Genomic DNA, 13,617 nt, shown 5'->3' with positions numbered 1-13,617 from the left:
TTCTATAGAGGACCAGATCCTCTGTTTGTAAGCCTCTGAACCTGAAAGTAACATAGAGGAAAAAAATCAGTGAACTTCACTGTTTGTTCTTCTCATATTTAACCTAAACAGAACATTGTCATTCAGGGACAGGATGGAGGGGCAGAAGAACACCACGTTCAGTGCCCAGATTTAAAATTAAGTTGCGAAGTGGTATTTGGGAGACCTCTCATCCTCCTCCTCCACCACTAAATCCATGAACTGCTCCTTACAGGAAAAGGAGTTCTCTTATCATTTCTGGTAAGTCGTAAGTAGGAAACAGAATAAAAGAAGACCACTACCATGTTTTTTTTGCAGTTAAATAGTGAATACTCTCTTTATTCAGAAGAATATGGTTTGAGTAGGATTCCATGCACCAGTAACACAGTACAGTGAGGCGTTTGGGGGTAGAGGAAACATCTTGACCTAGTAGAGCTTGCCACTCCAAGAATCCTCTTGACCCCACTCAGGTGGTTAGAGGTCAAGAATCAGGAAATGCTGCTGCATTCCAGGGGAACCAAGATGGATTTCCAGGTCTCTGCAGGTAAAAGAAAGGAGAGGAAAGCTCTTGTAAAGGAGAGGGTAATTATATTGGGACTGTCACTTCCACTGAGATTCCCGGAGAGGCAGATGAAGGAGAATTGGTGGTGGTGCCTGCTTCTCCTTCTTGGTTGCACTCTTCAAGGACTACGGTCTGGTCTCTTCCATCTGTCTCAGAGCCCCTATAAAAAGAAAACAGATAGAAAACTAATGGGAGAGGGCAGCTTCTGAAAACGGCTGGGAGGGTGGAGCTCAGAAGCCAGAAAAGTAACTGAATCGTGGGTTATTCCAGCGGCACTCCATTTCTGGAATTGAGCTGAGCTGAGTGTTTACCTAGTTCGAAGTCGAGGCCACTTCTTCCACTCTACAGCTAGCACTATCCCCAAGGCTACCACAACCACCACAATCAGGGTGCTTCGGACAATGTTACCCACAGTGCACTCTTGAGCAACAGGCCCTGTGGTGTATAAATGAACAGAATCAGAACTTAGCACATCAACGTTCTGTTTAACACTATGTTGTCCTCTCACTCTTACCTCTTCAGAGTCACTATGCAAGCCAAGTACTGAGCGGTCGGAGGGCTGATCAGTCGAGGCGCATATGCTGAGACACCCAGACCTCCTTTCTGGCAGACAGGGAGGCCTTAGATGCATCTATGCCGTATCTCTGAGTACACCTGAAGGCCTCCCTCCGCCTCATCTTTACAAGAGCTATGATGTATTTGAGGGCTCCAATTCCATATACTTCCCATCTCCTAACTTGACCTATCTTTGTGGGGGATGTCCTTGAGGTCGCAGGAACATCACAGCAGGAACTTGCATGGAGAGGGGCGGGGGGGGAATATAATCCACTCATCTGCTGCTCCCACCAGCTCCACGGCATCACTGGGCTCTGACCAGATGTTGGGGTAGTCCTGCAGACGGTAGCTGCAGCTGTAGTTTCCAATGCCTTTCCCTTCCAGGTTGTTGATGACAAAGTCTCCATCCTCAGAGAACTGTTGGGGTGCTTCTTCTCCATCATGCTCCAGCACAAATTCAACTCCTGGTAGGGGTCCTCGGCACTGAAGGGTGATGTCCTTCCCTAGTTTGAACACAGTGCTGGGCCAGGCTGACAGAGAGGGCTTAGGGGGCTTATCTGCAAGCAAAACAAGAACATGGAGTCAAAAGAAGTGGCCCCAAACCCAGCCATCTCTTGTATGGCTCTTAAGTCGTAAAAACCTAAAAACTCCAATATCTAAATGCTTACTGGGTTTCAGAACCTTACCGGTTACCCAGATCTCTAGAGAGTTGCTATGGTTTGAAGCCACAAGGAGAGCAGAATCCAGATAATAAACACAGCTGTAGACACCAGAATCTTGATCCCTCACCACTGGCATCCAGAAGTCAGCTCTGTACCCACTTGGCCTCTGCTGCTGTAATGGTTGTTGGTTCCCCTCTTTCAAAAGGACAAACGTTGAATCTGGCAGCTCCCCTTGACATTGAAGAGTCACATTTTCTCCAGGGGCTACCATGGGGCCAGGTTGAACTAACAGGCTGGGTTTAGGGAGTAAACCTATAAGAAATTAACAGCTGGTCAGAGAGAAGCCATTTTAGAGCGCATTTCTCCCTGACCTCCCCTAGTCTCCCATGAACCAGTCAATATGATCCTTTCTACACTACAATACCCAGTTCACAGTCTAATGCCCTTACCTGTGACCATGAGTTCCAGCGTGTTGCTAGGCTGTATCTTGATAGAGCTAATCCAGTCAGGGTGGTAACAGCAGCTATAACGACCTATGCTTGCACCAGATATATTGGTGATAGGGAATGCTCCTTCATTGCTGGTGGACCCCCAAAGCTGCATTGAAGTGGCTTTTTCTTCTTTGTGCAAAATGTACCCAACTCCATAGACTGGTCCTTGGCACCAGAGAGTAACATTTTGTCCCATAGTAACCACAGAACTAGGCTCAGCAGACAACCGTGGTCTGGGGAATGTATCTAGAAAGAACAAAGATAAATAAGGTCTAAGTATGCATGCAACCTTGCTACCCCCACACCATGGTAACTGATTTTCCTTGAATCCCCTCCATATTTTGGGCAAGCCCTTCTAGAAGAGAATAACCTCCTTAGTTCCTACTCTAAATGATCCTATCCCAACCCTGTTCTTTTTTTTTTTGTCTGTCCTTACCGGTCACCCAGATCATAAGGGGTGTACTAGGGTACGAGCCCCTGTTGGACATGGTTGTCTCATAGTAGATACAGCTGTAGTTCCCAGAGTCCTCTGCTCCAACAGTGTGGAGGAGGAAGTCAACTGAGGTCCCCGAAGCACTCTGGAACTGTATGGGAGCATGGGTCCCCTCCTGTAAGAGGGCAAACCTCATGGCCTGGAAAATTCCTTGGCAGCGCAGTGTCACATTCTTCCCAGGAAGCACGACAGGGCCAGGTTGTGCCAAGAGAGTAGGTTTGGGGTAGAATTCTAAAAGGAAAGAGATCATAATATAAGAGAAGACTGTGCCCCACATTCTGCAAATAGCCTTTATAATGTTGTTAAGGTAGATGATGTATGTTTGTTGTAGAAAATAAGAGAATGCAATAAAAAACTAATGAAGAAAACATAATTTTCTGAGCTCAAATATAACTATTTTCCAACTTATATTTTAACACATGACTATGTCCTTGGAGCTGAGACTATTTATATAACTGAGACCCCTCTATACTCAGAGTTGGAGAGTGGGGTATGTTTATATTGTAAATGCTTTCTTATGACGCTAAACACCCTTTGAAACGATCATTTTTAATGGCTGTCTAACAAGCAACTGGCATTTCAAGGTTTTCTCCTATTTCTCTGAGGGTCATCCAGCCCACCAATCCCTGACAACTCACTTCAGGAAAAATCAGATATTGAACTCAAAGTTGAAGGCCAAGCCTAAAAGGACCATCTCAGTAAGCGGGTGACTTGAGTTTGGTTCTTGGATTGGCTACCCCTATCTACCTCACTTCTTTCTTCAGAGGCAAATTTCTATGCCCCCCTCCCCACTCCTTTGTCTTTTCTTGCGATGATAACATGAGCAGCTGTCCTCTGTGGACAGTTAGTTCATCTTGTGCTGAGCTTTATCCCAAGCACATTCTCTCTGTCCTTTGGAGAACACATTTCTTCCCCTCCCACTGGCAGTCCTTCCAATCACTCTCCTGGGGTCAACGCTATCTCCACCAAGATTTTTCCCGCCCCTAACCTGTCACAATGAGCTCCACTGGGTCACTGGGCTCAGACCAGATGGAAAAGTCATAATAACGGCAGCTATAGTTCCCTCCATCACCAATGCCCACTGAAATGATCAGAAAGTGAGCTGCACTAGACCCCGGCTTTCCCCAGGCTGGGTCGCTGGATGCAATTTCAGTATCATCCTTGTAAAGAATAAAGCTCATGTGCTCATGAGAGGTGGAACAATTGAAAGTCACTCGGGCACCAGGAGCGACTACAGGGCTGGCCCATGTCTTGAAGAAAGGCTTGGGGTATGTTTCTAGAAGAGAAAAACAAAACATTACAAAACCAAATCAAGAAAACAGAAAATAAATACAGCAAATGTTGGTTTGGGGAAGCTGATCTCTATATGCATTTTCATAAATAGATGCATTAATGGTTTTGTTTGTTTTTACAGGAATCCCCCATCCAGTCCTTTTTTGCCTCTAGAGGAATCTGAATCCTCACAGTCACTGGAACAGGCAAGGGAGGGAGGCAATGAAAGGGGTAAATTTTCTTGGGACTCAATTAGCTAGTTCTCCGAGTCTCAGCTTGCCCATCCGGATAAGAGAAGGAATAGTACCTATTTCACCTCTCTTCAAGATTTCCTCTATAGTTAAATGAGGTAATCAATGGGAAAATAATCAGAAAAATTAAATCACCCTCCACAAACCCAAGCTATTAATAACAATTATGGCTATTAATATCGTGCAGCCAGAGGCCCTGGCACTCCCAGCGCCACGCCTGCCTGGCCCTAAGATTGGACACAGGCTCCTAGTACCAGCAGCGAAGTTTGTCGTGGTGTCCCACAGGCACTTTCCGCCCCTCCTCCCTCACACACCCCTTTCATCTCTACCTTTTATGACAAGCTCCAGGGGCTCACTCGGCTCGGACCACTTGAAGGGCTGCATTTGGGTGTGTGTGCAGCAGCTGTAATTGCCCTGGTCTTTATCCTCCATTCTTTGAATTGTAAAGAAGGCTTCTCTTCCAATGGCACCAAGTTGCTGGACAGGTTCCTGCTCTCCCTTCTTAAACAGAGCAAACCCTAAACCCTCCAGCCATCCTTTGCACCGGATCTGCAGTTCCTGGCCCCGGACTGGGAGGGAAGCCGAAATGACAGGTTTGGGAAGGATGTCTAGAAAATGGGATGGCAAGGGAGTCAAAAGTTTGGAAGTGTCCAAGATGGGAAGCTCAGAATTACTTTCTCTACAAAGAAACGAAATGCATCCTGACTAGTCCCGAGTTCCCAAACTGGTCTCCTCTCACTCTTTTCCTCGCCCCTCCCCCATTCTCTCCTCCCAGCAGCACAGAGGTCCCAGGAGGATTCTCTGCCTTCGCTTACCTGTTCCTACTAGTTCAAGTGCTTCACTAGGCTCCAACACAGCCATCTCCTCCCATGAATGGCAATGGTAACTCCCGGTGTGACTGTGGGTCAGGGCGCCAAGGGGGAAGGCAGCCCGGACCTGCTCCGAGGCAGGGCGAGTTGCAATCCACCCGGTCCCGTCCTTCAGTAACACAAACTCCTTCGTTGAGCCAGAAGGGCTTCTGCACCAGAGGGTTAAGTTCGTCCACGGGGCCAGAGGGAAGTTCGTCTCTGCCCACAGTTCAGGCTTAGGAGTTGGCATGATTACTTCTAGAAACAGCAGAGTTAATGAAGCCATCCTTCTGGCATTCCCCTTCTCTTGAAGCCCCTACCCGGATCCCCCCCTCCCCTTCAAACAAAATCTTTTCTTTCCTAGCTTGCTTCTTTCTTCAGGTGCTGGGGAAAGGGGAAGCTGATGGCTCAGCTGAGCCTCACAAAAATGCAGGAGAAAATTTCACAGGCAGGAAAACAGAGTTGGAGGCTGAATTTTGCCAGTAGCTTTAACAAGTGCCCCTTCCTGGCCCTTCCCTCCCAACTAGTCACTCCCTGGGTACTGACACTGACACTCTGTAGTTATTTCGGATCTCCAGAAAGGAATGTCCCAGTCTGGAGCAGGGAAAAACTCACCAATCTCTTCTGCCAGTGCCCCAGTGCACAGTCCTGCAAAAGAAGCCATGGTCAGGCTCTGCCCCCTCCTCACCAAGACTGCCCCCAGTCTGCTGCCAGGACCCTGACCCAACACTTTGTACTCACCACAGCAAAGAAGAGCCATGATTATGAAGAGCATGGCGACCCCTTGAGCTGTTCCCAACAACCAGGCTTCTCTAAGGAGACCAGAAATGAGATGAGAGGAGTTGCTGGGATTAGGGGGAGGGCGGAGAGAAGGGGGCGGCAATTTATGTCATTGGCTTATTCAGTACCCAATAGGGACGGGGTACGGTCAGGATAATGGGATATAATCTTTTCTGACACTGATGACTTTTCTTTTTGAGAACCCAACCACCTACAAACGAACCCCTTGTACTTTCATAGCCTACATGCCCCTCATCCCTGCCCCTCCCCCAGGAGATATTTTTTGTCAGTTTCCCATGACCTCTGATTAGGTTGTTGCAGCGAATGATATGTCATATGGGTAAATGCTTTTGTATCTCGAGTTCTTGGAACCCCTGGAGCTCAGCAGCTCTGGGTGGTTGGGGGTGGGGGTGGAAAGAGCAACCTTGAGTGTTTCTCAGTCATCAAGTTTAAGTTTGGAAGCAGTTGTTCCTATGGCAGGACTGGTCTTCAGACTGACCTGCCTCACCTGCCTCTGTTATGGAAGGGTTGCCTAGGCAGCCTTGCTGAATTACCAGAAGACTGCCTGTCCGTGCTGAGCTAAGCCTGTCAGAGAGTGGGATCTCTCTCCCACTACCTCGATTGTGATTACAAATGTGTAGCGCCATTGTGGGGCTCTGCCTCCTGTACAATTAGGAGGTATAAAACCAACATTCAATCGACTGCTTTTCCTTAGAAAACAGTGACCATCCTTAGCCTTTTCCTAGTTAGAAAACAATTTTTCAAGCTGCTTTCTATGAAATTTGCATTCTGATCTTATTCTTTGATGCAATTGTCTTGGAGTAGGGTAGAACACATGAAGATGTGTATGTATATATATATATATATATATATATATGTGTGTGTGTGTGTGTGTGTGTGTGTGTGTGTGTATGTGTAAATCCTGCTAAGAGGTTAGCCTAGAGCACATGGAACTTAGGGTAGAATCTATAGAATAGTACAATTTGACCTTGCTGAAACTGTTTGAAAACTCCAATGGTGTTCTTTTATTTTTGTTTTGTTGTGTTTTCCAGAAACCATAAGTAGCTCTCCACTTGCTCCCCTGACACTCTATCCCTCAGATCTCAGCGGGGGAAAAACAGACACACATAGTCATAGTGATCATCCATTGTGTGTTAAATTTCTCAGACTCACAAAGGTGGAAGAAGGGTGTGCCCAGAAGTAGAGGACGGAGGGAAGTGGGCAAAACATTCAGGTGGTAAGGCCTCTACTGGTCAAGATCTATCATTTCTCTCTCTCTCTCTCTCTCTCTCTCTCTCTCTCTCTTTCCAACTGGAAGAGCCTTAAGAAACTCATGGGGATTAAGGAGAGAGATCAATGGTCCAAAGGACACTGGGGAATCAAACGGCAGGAAGAGCTGTTTTCAGGTCAGAGGAAAGAGTCCAATTCTGAGGCTCCATCTGTTGTCTTATCAAATGCCTATCCAGGCTAAAACTATATTCTAAGGATACTCTGCACAGACAATAGGAGTCTAGAGTAACAGAAAAAGTCGTTTCTAAAGAACCTAGAATGAGCCCAAATATTCACTCTAGCCATTGAAAATTGAAGGGGGCAGTAAAGTGGAAAAAACAAGATGGGAATTAGATAACATGGAAGACAGAAGAACACAGATTCTTACAAGAATATATGTTCACACCATATGGGTGGGAAGACATCGATGATGTCTCATGGACAGAGTTGTTTAAGAGGAGATGTGGGCACTGTAGGAGGTATAGACGTCAGGGAGCATGCTTCTGATTATTTCTGTAGCCTCTGAAAACTATACTTGACTCCACATTGTGGCTTGGGAAATAAGTTCTCTGTGAAGTGGAAGAGAAAGAGATGGAAGGAGAATATCTTGACTGTAATCCTAGAGGCTGAAGAAAAACCTAAGAGTTCGTCCCTGTGACTTATTGCAACTGGGTAGTGGCTCATTCTGGAGACTAGGGGAGCACAGAATCAGCTAGCTTAGGAACAACAGACAGGGAAAAGACAGTTACCTTAATCTCAATCTCCGACACCTCCACCGTATCCATAGCACTAGCAACAGCAAGGAGATAAGCTGGACAAATAAGGACATCCTGAACACTTCATTCATAAAGGAATTCCAGGTGAGGAAGCCTGTGACTAGAGAAGACCAGAAGCAAAAGCCATGATGGGGATAAGGGCAGCCAGATCAATTCATGGTGGGGGAAGGGTGCTGGTTACTGAGAAAGCTCCTATTTAGAAGCTTGAGCTAGATGTGCCCTTCCTTTCTATGGAGTCTTCAGAATATTCTGCTTGCTACTTGCAATTACTATAGAATACCCAAGGGAAGTGTGCCTAGACCCCTGGGTCCTGACTTCATGCCCTCACTCCCCTTCCCGTATATTTCTGGGCACTACTTTAGGATTCCAGGATATGGAAATATATTCCTATTAGAAGTAATCCTCTCACCTCTTGGCCCCGCCAACTTCGGAGGTTTGCTGTGATCGGAGCAGATGTAGGTGTGTGCCTCAATACGAAAGATGCAACTGTAGGTACCTGTGCCTTGTCCTTCAATGTTAGTGATAATGAAGTCTCCATTTATTGAGAATTTTGGGAATGTTGCTTTTTCTTCCCATTCCAGAGAAAATTCGAGTACTGGATGAAATACTCGGCACTGAAAGGTGATGGTCTTTCCTATATTGAACACGGAACTGGGCCAAGCTGAAAGGGAGGGTTTGGGGGGCTTCTCTGAAACCAATCCAGAGACCAGAGTTAGAAGCGACATTGAGCTCAGCACACTTTCTCCTGCGAAATGTTTTTGGGCTTCTGTTTCTTTTCACTTACATTTGATTAGTGACTCCAAGCCTTGTGTGTTTAGAGTTCTTCCCCCCTCTCCTTGGTTCTCTAAACACTACTGGTTCCTACTCTCAACCAGGAAGACCTTGTACCTGTAAGATCTCCCTGGCTTGAAGGAAAATATTTTTTTTTCTTGAGTCACAGTGGGGATGGGTAGTGCCATGAGGTAAGACTTAAAGTAAATCCTTGGAGAGAAGGTCCCTAGAGGATGTAAAAGTCCTATACCACTTTCCTAGTGTTTTCTTTTTAGCTCATAGCTCTAGGACAGTGCAAGACACACTAGAACCACCACAGAGCACAGTAAAAGCAAACGATAAAAGCAAACAGATGACAACAACATTAAAGCCAGTTGGTATCACTTGCCTACAACCATCAGCTCCACAGTATTGTATGTTTCCATCTTAATGGATGTCTTCCAGTTTAGAAAATACAGGCAGCTATAGATGCCAGCATCCTTGTCGGTCACATTCGTGAGTAAGAATGATTTGTTGCCATCGTTGCTGGTGCCATCCAGAATCTGAAGGGGCCCTTCTTCTTCCTTCTTATAGAGGGCAAGCCCCACTCCATCCATTAGTCCTTGACATCTCAGGCTTACGTTTTGACCCATTTGAATCACAGGACTGGGTTGAACAAGTAGCCAGGTCTTGGGAAAAGTTTCTAGGACGAGACCCAAAATACAAATAGCCAATAGTAGAACTTTCCCCTCCTTCCAATACTTAGGGCTATTTTCCTCCTCTGTTTTCCAGTTTGCACTTTTCAAATCCCCCACTAAACTGAAGAAATTCTGCCCCCCCCCACTATTAGTCCTGACCAAATGAATAGGTACAAGGAGGTAGAGGGAATCAGACAAAGCTTTGTGACTTGATCCATAGCATACCCCTGTCTTACCAGTCACCCAAACTTTCAGGATATCACTAAGCAGTGAGCCTCTGTATGACGCATCATAGTAAAGACAGAGGTAATGCCCTGTATCCTGGGTCTTCAGAGACTTGAAGTCGAAATACGCCTCATTTTTTACTGCCTTCTTGTAGTAAGAAGATTTCTTCAAGCCTTCCAACCTCATTAAAACAAACGTCATTCCATATATTGGCCCTTGGCACCTGAAACTCAGGCTTTCTCCAGGTGCCAGGATGGGCCCAGGATGGGCTGTCAGAGTTGGTTTGGGGTAGAGACCTAGAAAGGGAAGAGACCCTTAAGTTACAGTTTGGCCAATTCTTCCCTGGTCTATTTTTATTCTCCTAGTTTCTTTGGACAAAAGTGGCAATTTGAATGTAACCTTCCCTCCTTCTCTTTCCTTAGATTTATGCCTCCTTGCGTATGTAATCAACATTAAGTTACTGATAGCCTTTCCCTCTTAACTGACTCTATTAGCTCCACTGTGAGCTCAGCCAGGTACAGGTGCTTGCCTCAGGGGACTGTCTACATTCATAATGTCCTGTATCTTCAGGTCTCAGAAATGACAAGTATAGTTCTTCCCATAGCCAGTAAATCCACACCTCAAAAATGACTTTGATTCCATCATGTAAAGCAAAACTTTCCCTGAAATATTAATGAGAACATCTGAACACATTAATCCACCTTAAACCCTTACTTCCAACACTCAAAACATGCGGCTGGAGGAGGCCAATAGGGGGTTTTGGGGCAAAAACTCAGTAAGCCAGTGAGATCTGGTAACGCGGCCCACCCTTATTTCCATGGACTGTTTTACTGAAACAGTTTGTAGTATTAAACTTCAGCTCTACAAGACTCCGTCTTATTCCCCACTCAAATCCCAGGTACACCAATTCATCCACTATGGAAGGATTATCCCTGTCATATACTCATAGGAGCTTTTCAGATGTGTCATGAATCATGCCAGTCTAGACGTATTGGGTGTAAGGAATATTATGTCCCTGCCAGAATAACACTAACAGACAAGTGGAAAATACTAGTGAACATGAATTGCAGAAGTATGTGTTTGTGGGATCTACGTTGAATGGGTATATGTACAACAGGCATCAATATACACCAATTAAACCGTCCTTTGTACTTTGATCCTCAAGAAAAAGCTATATTAATAGAATTATTATCTACCATTTATTGAGAACTTATATGCCAGGCACTGTACATGTTATTTAGGTAAATCCTCACAACAACCCTGTGAGGTAGGCATTATTCTTATACCAATTTTGTAGATTATTAAATTGAAGCACAGAGTGGCAGTATACAGTAGATTGGACAGATACTGGTATCCTGTGATAGAATGGAGAAAACCAAAGCTCAGAGAAGTAGCAGGACTTGCTCAACATCACAGAGGGAAGCAGTGTCACAGGTGGTACTAGCCATTCAGGTACTTTCTGTAGCATCACAATTTCCCTAGATCTATATTGCCTGAGTGGGAATTACATAAATATAGACAATTCCACCTGGAATCATCTAGGGCATGGGGTAGAGGAGTTGAAGCTGGAGTGTGTGACTGGAGGAGTTGCCTTCTGTGTTGGAGCGTGGTACTGCCTTTACTGGCTCTATTGATGTGGGACAAAGTAATCTTTCAAGCCATTTCTAGAATATAAAATATCACTTTCTTTGTCATCTGCTTATTTTTCATCAAGGAGAACAGTGGTTCATTATATTTCACACACTTAAATATAATCATCACAAATGCACTTAAACTTTTAAGGAATCAATTTCAAGACTATACTAGCAATGCCTGGCACATATTAGGTGCTCAATAAACATTGGATGAATGAGGGAATGAATGACAATCCACAAGTAAACGACAATAAGCCCGTGATAAGATGAAGCTATTGAATAGCTAGCTAGGCTCACAAACAGGCCAAAGGGTTATCTGCTTTAAAGCATGTGTGATTCTACGTTAGAGCTCAGGAAAATGTCAAATGACTACCTCATCAACCTTGCAGGGCCTAGAAACTGGCTTAGGTAAGTAATTTCAAAATCTTTTGCTCAACCGGCCATGATCCCTGGGATAATAATTGTCAGATGCCAGCAGCCATGGCCACACCCACCTGCCACCACCAACTTCAGGGGGTTGCTGGGCTCTGACCACAGAGTGGGGAGCATCTGGAAATGAGTGCGGCAGAGGTAAACCCCTTCATTCTCAGGTGCCAAGTTGTCAATGGAGAATATGGCCATTGTCCCAGTTGGGACTTGGTAATCTACGGGCTCTGTGTTTCCCTCTTTCAACAGCACAAATACTAAATCCTGAATCCATCCATCGCAGAGGCTGTTAACATTGCATCCAGGAAGAGGAGGCGCCTTTGCCTCGATCCAGAAGATGGGTTTAGGAAGTTGGCCTGTAAGGAAAGAATGAACTGATATGAGTTAGAACAAGGAGACTGCGGGACAGGAGACTTTGAATGTAGAGGAGCCTTCTTTGACCCCACCCTTCCAGAGTAGCATCCTCTCTGTGCATTGTCTGACCCCAAGTAGGCACTTGGTGCTATCTGTGGCATACACACATGCATGAATTTGAAATAACATCAACAAACCCTTTTCTAGGATGACAATTTTGGGTCCCAAGTGTGGGAAAGTCTTCTTGAGCATCAAGCTTTGCCATCTCACCTGGTGATTGCGACTCTAGAACCTTACTGGGCTTTGACCAGCCTTTTTCCTTCCAGTAGCAGCATCGATAAACACCTGTAGTAGACTCACTAAGGGCCCCTATGAAGAATGACACTTGGAAGGTCTTGTAAGAAGAACGAGTCCAGGTCATCTGTGTGTTATCCTTCATCAGCAGGAACTTGCTGGACACCCGAGAGGGGCTTCTGCACAAAAGCGTGAGGTTGCTCCAGGGGGCATGGGGGTGGTTGGATTCTATCCACAGCTCTGGTTGAGGCTCCACTGCTGTTATTCCCCCAAAACACAAAGATAGCAGCAGTCAGCCTTCTCCCTCCCACAAAGTGCCCCACAGCATGCCTGAAAACTGTCTCTAACCCACCTAGATGCTACCTTTTGCCTTCCTGTGAAAGTGGGAGTGTCCCACTTCCTGTGGGAGTGGGAGTGGGGTTTGGGACAGAGATGCTAGGGCATTTGTTCAAAGGATCCAAATAAGCAGGGGAATAAGCTGCCTTCAAATGAGAGATAAAGCATTTCATAGTTCTTGGGAAAGTAAGTCATGATGGAAGAGGCTCTGATTTCCAAGCAGCCCAACCTGGCTTGGGTATCTCAAGGCCATGCACACAGACCAGCTCTTTCTAGTCTCAGGCAGGAAAGCACTTACCCATTGAGGCCACACCCAGACTGAGCCCTGGAAAGAGAAAATGGTAAAGGAGAGACTCTGTTCTTCATACTGCCCTCTCCAACCTCAAGAATCTCCCCCGCCTCCCACCAGGAGCCTGCTCACAAGAGCAGAGTCACTTTACAGAGTCACTTGCTTCTCACTCTTTCCTTGTACTTACAAATGCAACCGAGCAATAGATTGAAGGTCCGGAGCATCATGGCCTGTCTAGGGCTGTGGGGCCTCTGGTGCAGGATGTATACTGTGAGTCTTGAAGGCTTTGCTTCTTAAAAGATAGTAGAATCTAAAAGAAGAAATTGTCTTGCTCAGGGATGAGTTCTGCTCTTTCAGATCGAGGGGAGATCATTGCATTGCTCTTGGCAACCTTCCATTCCACTGGTTCACAGGATCCTAGCTTGTTAATAAGGCCACTTGTCACTTTCCTCGCCTTGATCCTTTTCCTCACTTCCCCATTTCTCCACTCAAGATCTGTTCCTGGAATCCACGATGTTGTTTTTGCTGAAATGTTTATTTGTTCCTGAGATTTCAAAGGCACAGAAGATGCCCTTAAACAAGTCTGAAGAAACCCTACAGAGTGGGGAAGGTGGAACCTGTGAATGCTCACCTT

The 13,617-nt window shown here is 45.7% G+C and overlaps 2 protein-coding genes across 2 annotated transcripts; both read right to left on the bottom strand.

Annotated features, from left to right (window-relative positions):
- Nucleotides 1–1,360: 1,360 nt before the first annotated feature.
- Nucleotides 1,361–11,098, bottom strand: LOC121439834 (immunoglobulin superfamily member 1-like). The gene is made up of 14 exons (XM_041640448.1): nucleotides 11,065–11,098; nucleotides 9,662–9,946; nucleotides 9,137–9,430; nucleotides 8,387–8,638; nucleotides 7,951–8,077; nucleotides 5,894–5,964; nucleotides 5,768–5,800; nucleotides 5,120–5,410; nucleotides 4,634–4,912; nucleotides 3,770–4,057; nucleotides 2,725–3,012; nucleotides 2,247–2,534; nucleotides 1,822–2,109; nucleotides 1,361–1,692 (listed from the first exon to the last, which is right to left on the bottom strand). The coding sequence occupies exons 1-14, from the start codon at nucleotides 11,096–11,098 to the stop codon at nucleotides 1,361–1,363; spliced, it is 3,150 nt and encodes a 1,049-aa protein (XP_041496382.1).
- A 618-nt stretch (nucleotides 11,099–11,716) lies between these two features.
- On the bottom strand, nucleotides 11,717–13,290 carry LOC121439862 (immunoglobulin superfamily member 1-like). Its single transcript, XM_041640485.1, has 4 exons — nucleotides 13,171–13,290; nucleotides 12,993–13,019; nucleotides 12,335–12,616; nucleotides 11,717–12,066 (listed from the first exon to the last, which is right to left on the bottom strand). Exons 1-4 carry the CDS (start codon nucleotides 13,208–13,210, stop codon nucleotides 11,717–11,719), a joined length of 699 nt encoding a protein of 232 aa, XP_041496419.1. The 5' UTR covers nucleotides 13,211–13,290.
- Between the last annotated feature and the right edge of the window lie 327 nt (nucleotides 13,291–13,617).

Source organism: Microtus oregoni, unplaced genomic scaffold (assembly GCF_018167655.1).
Source record: "Microtus oregoni isolate MIOR12 unplaced genomic scaffold, Mior012 000063F_ref0000156, whole genome shotgun sequence".
NCBI classification, from domain to species: domain Eukaryota; kingdom Metazoa; phylum Chordata; class Mammalia; order Rodentia; family Cricetidae; genus Microtus; species Microtus oregoni.
Note: the sequence above shows the minus strand (reverse complement) of the source record. Positions and strands in the feature narration are given on the sequence as shown.